The sequence below is a fragment of the Oratosquilla oratoria genome, chromosome 25 (assembly GCF_046742065.1).
Source record: "Oratosquilla oratoria isolate Oo_2021 chromosome 25, ASM4674206v1, whole genome shotgun sequence".
In the NCBI taxonomy this organism is placed as follows: Eukaryota; Metazoa; Arthropoda; class Malacostraca; order Stomatopoda; family Squillidae; genus Oratosquilla; species Oratosquilla oratoria.
Genome location: NC_134801.1, coordinates 6,404,236 through 6,405,002, shown reverse-complemented (window position 1 = coordinate 6,405,002; position 767 = coordinate 6,404,236). Strand labels below are relative to the sequence as shown.

The window sequence follows — 767 nt, the reverse complement described above, 5'->3', positions numbered from 1 at the left end:
TGATTTGTCTCGTAGTTGGGTTGTCTGGTTTGGCGAATTCTGAATGGTATGAGGCTGGGAAGGATGGTGGGGGCTTCCTGTTGGGTGTTCAATGTAGGCTGGCTGTATCTAATGTGGAGGGCCTCAAGGAGGGCGAGGCGGCGCTTGTCACTTTCTCGGTCTAAAATGGTGGTATTGTCCACTAAGATGGATCTGGTGATTGGAATGTTATGGGTCTCCTGAAGGTGTCGCTTAGGGCCTCCATTGTTAAGGTGGTATGTCAACCGTCTGGAAAGGCGAGTGGTAGTGAGTCCGATGTAGGAACCTTGGGGCGTACAGTCCCCAAAAGGACATTTAAACTGGTACACCAGACTCACACACTCGATGTCGGATGGGCATGGGGAGCTGTTATTTTTCATGATAAGGTCTTTAGTCCTCTTGTTCTTATAATAAATGGCAAGTTTTATGCGGCCCATCTCGTTGGTGGGGGTCACATTGTCCTTGATGATACGAAGAAGTGCTTTCCCATCCTCCCTGTAAGCGCTCGACATGTAGGCCCTAAAGAACAAGGCAAAGGTATTGCCTTCTTCTACAGGAGTCTCTTGCCTTTCGTACCACTTGCTCATGACGGCCCGCAGTACACGTTAGCAGTCGCTGTTTGAGTGGTCATTATTGACTAAGAGTTGTGTAGACCGGTCAATTTCTTTCTGGGTGGAGATCCAACTGGAGCAACGGGTGAGGGCTCTCCTATAGAAGGATGCAATAGTGGAGTTCTTATATTTTTTAGG

The 767-nt window shown here is 48.5% G+C and overlaps 1 protein-coding gene across 1 annotated transcript in view; it reads right to left on the bottom strand.

The window, feature by feature from the left end:
* Positions 1 to 623: 623 nt before the first annotated feature.
* Positions 624 to 767, bottom strand: part of LOC143038999 (uncharacterized) — a 1,512-nt gene continuing 1,368 nt past the window's right edge. The window contains exon 2 of the mRNA XM_076208842.1: positions 624 to 726. Coding sequence (XP_076064957.1) covers positions 624 to 726 — 103 coding nt within the window. The remainder of the gene's footprint in view (positions 727 to 767) is intronic.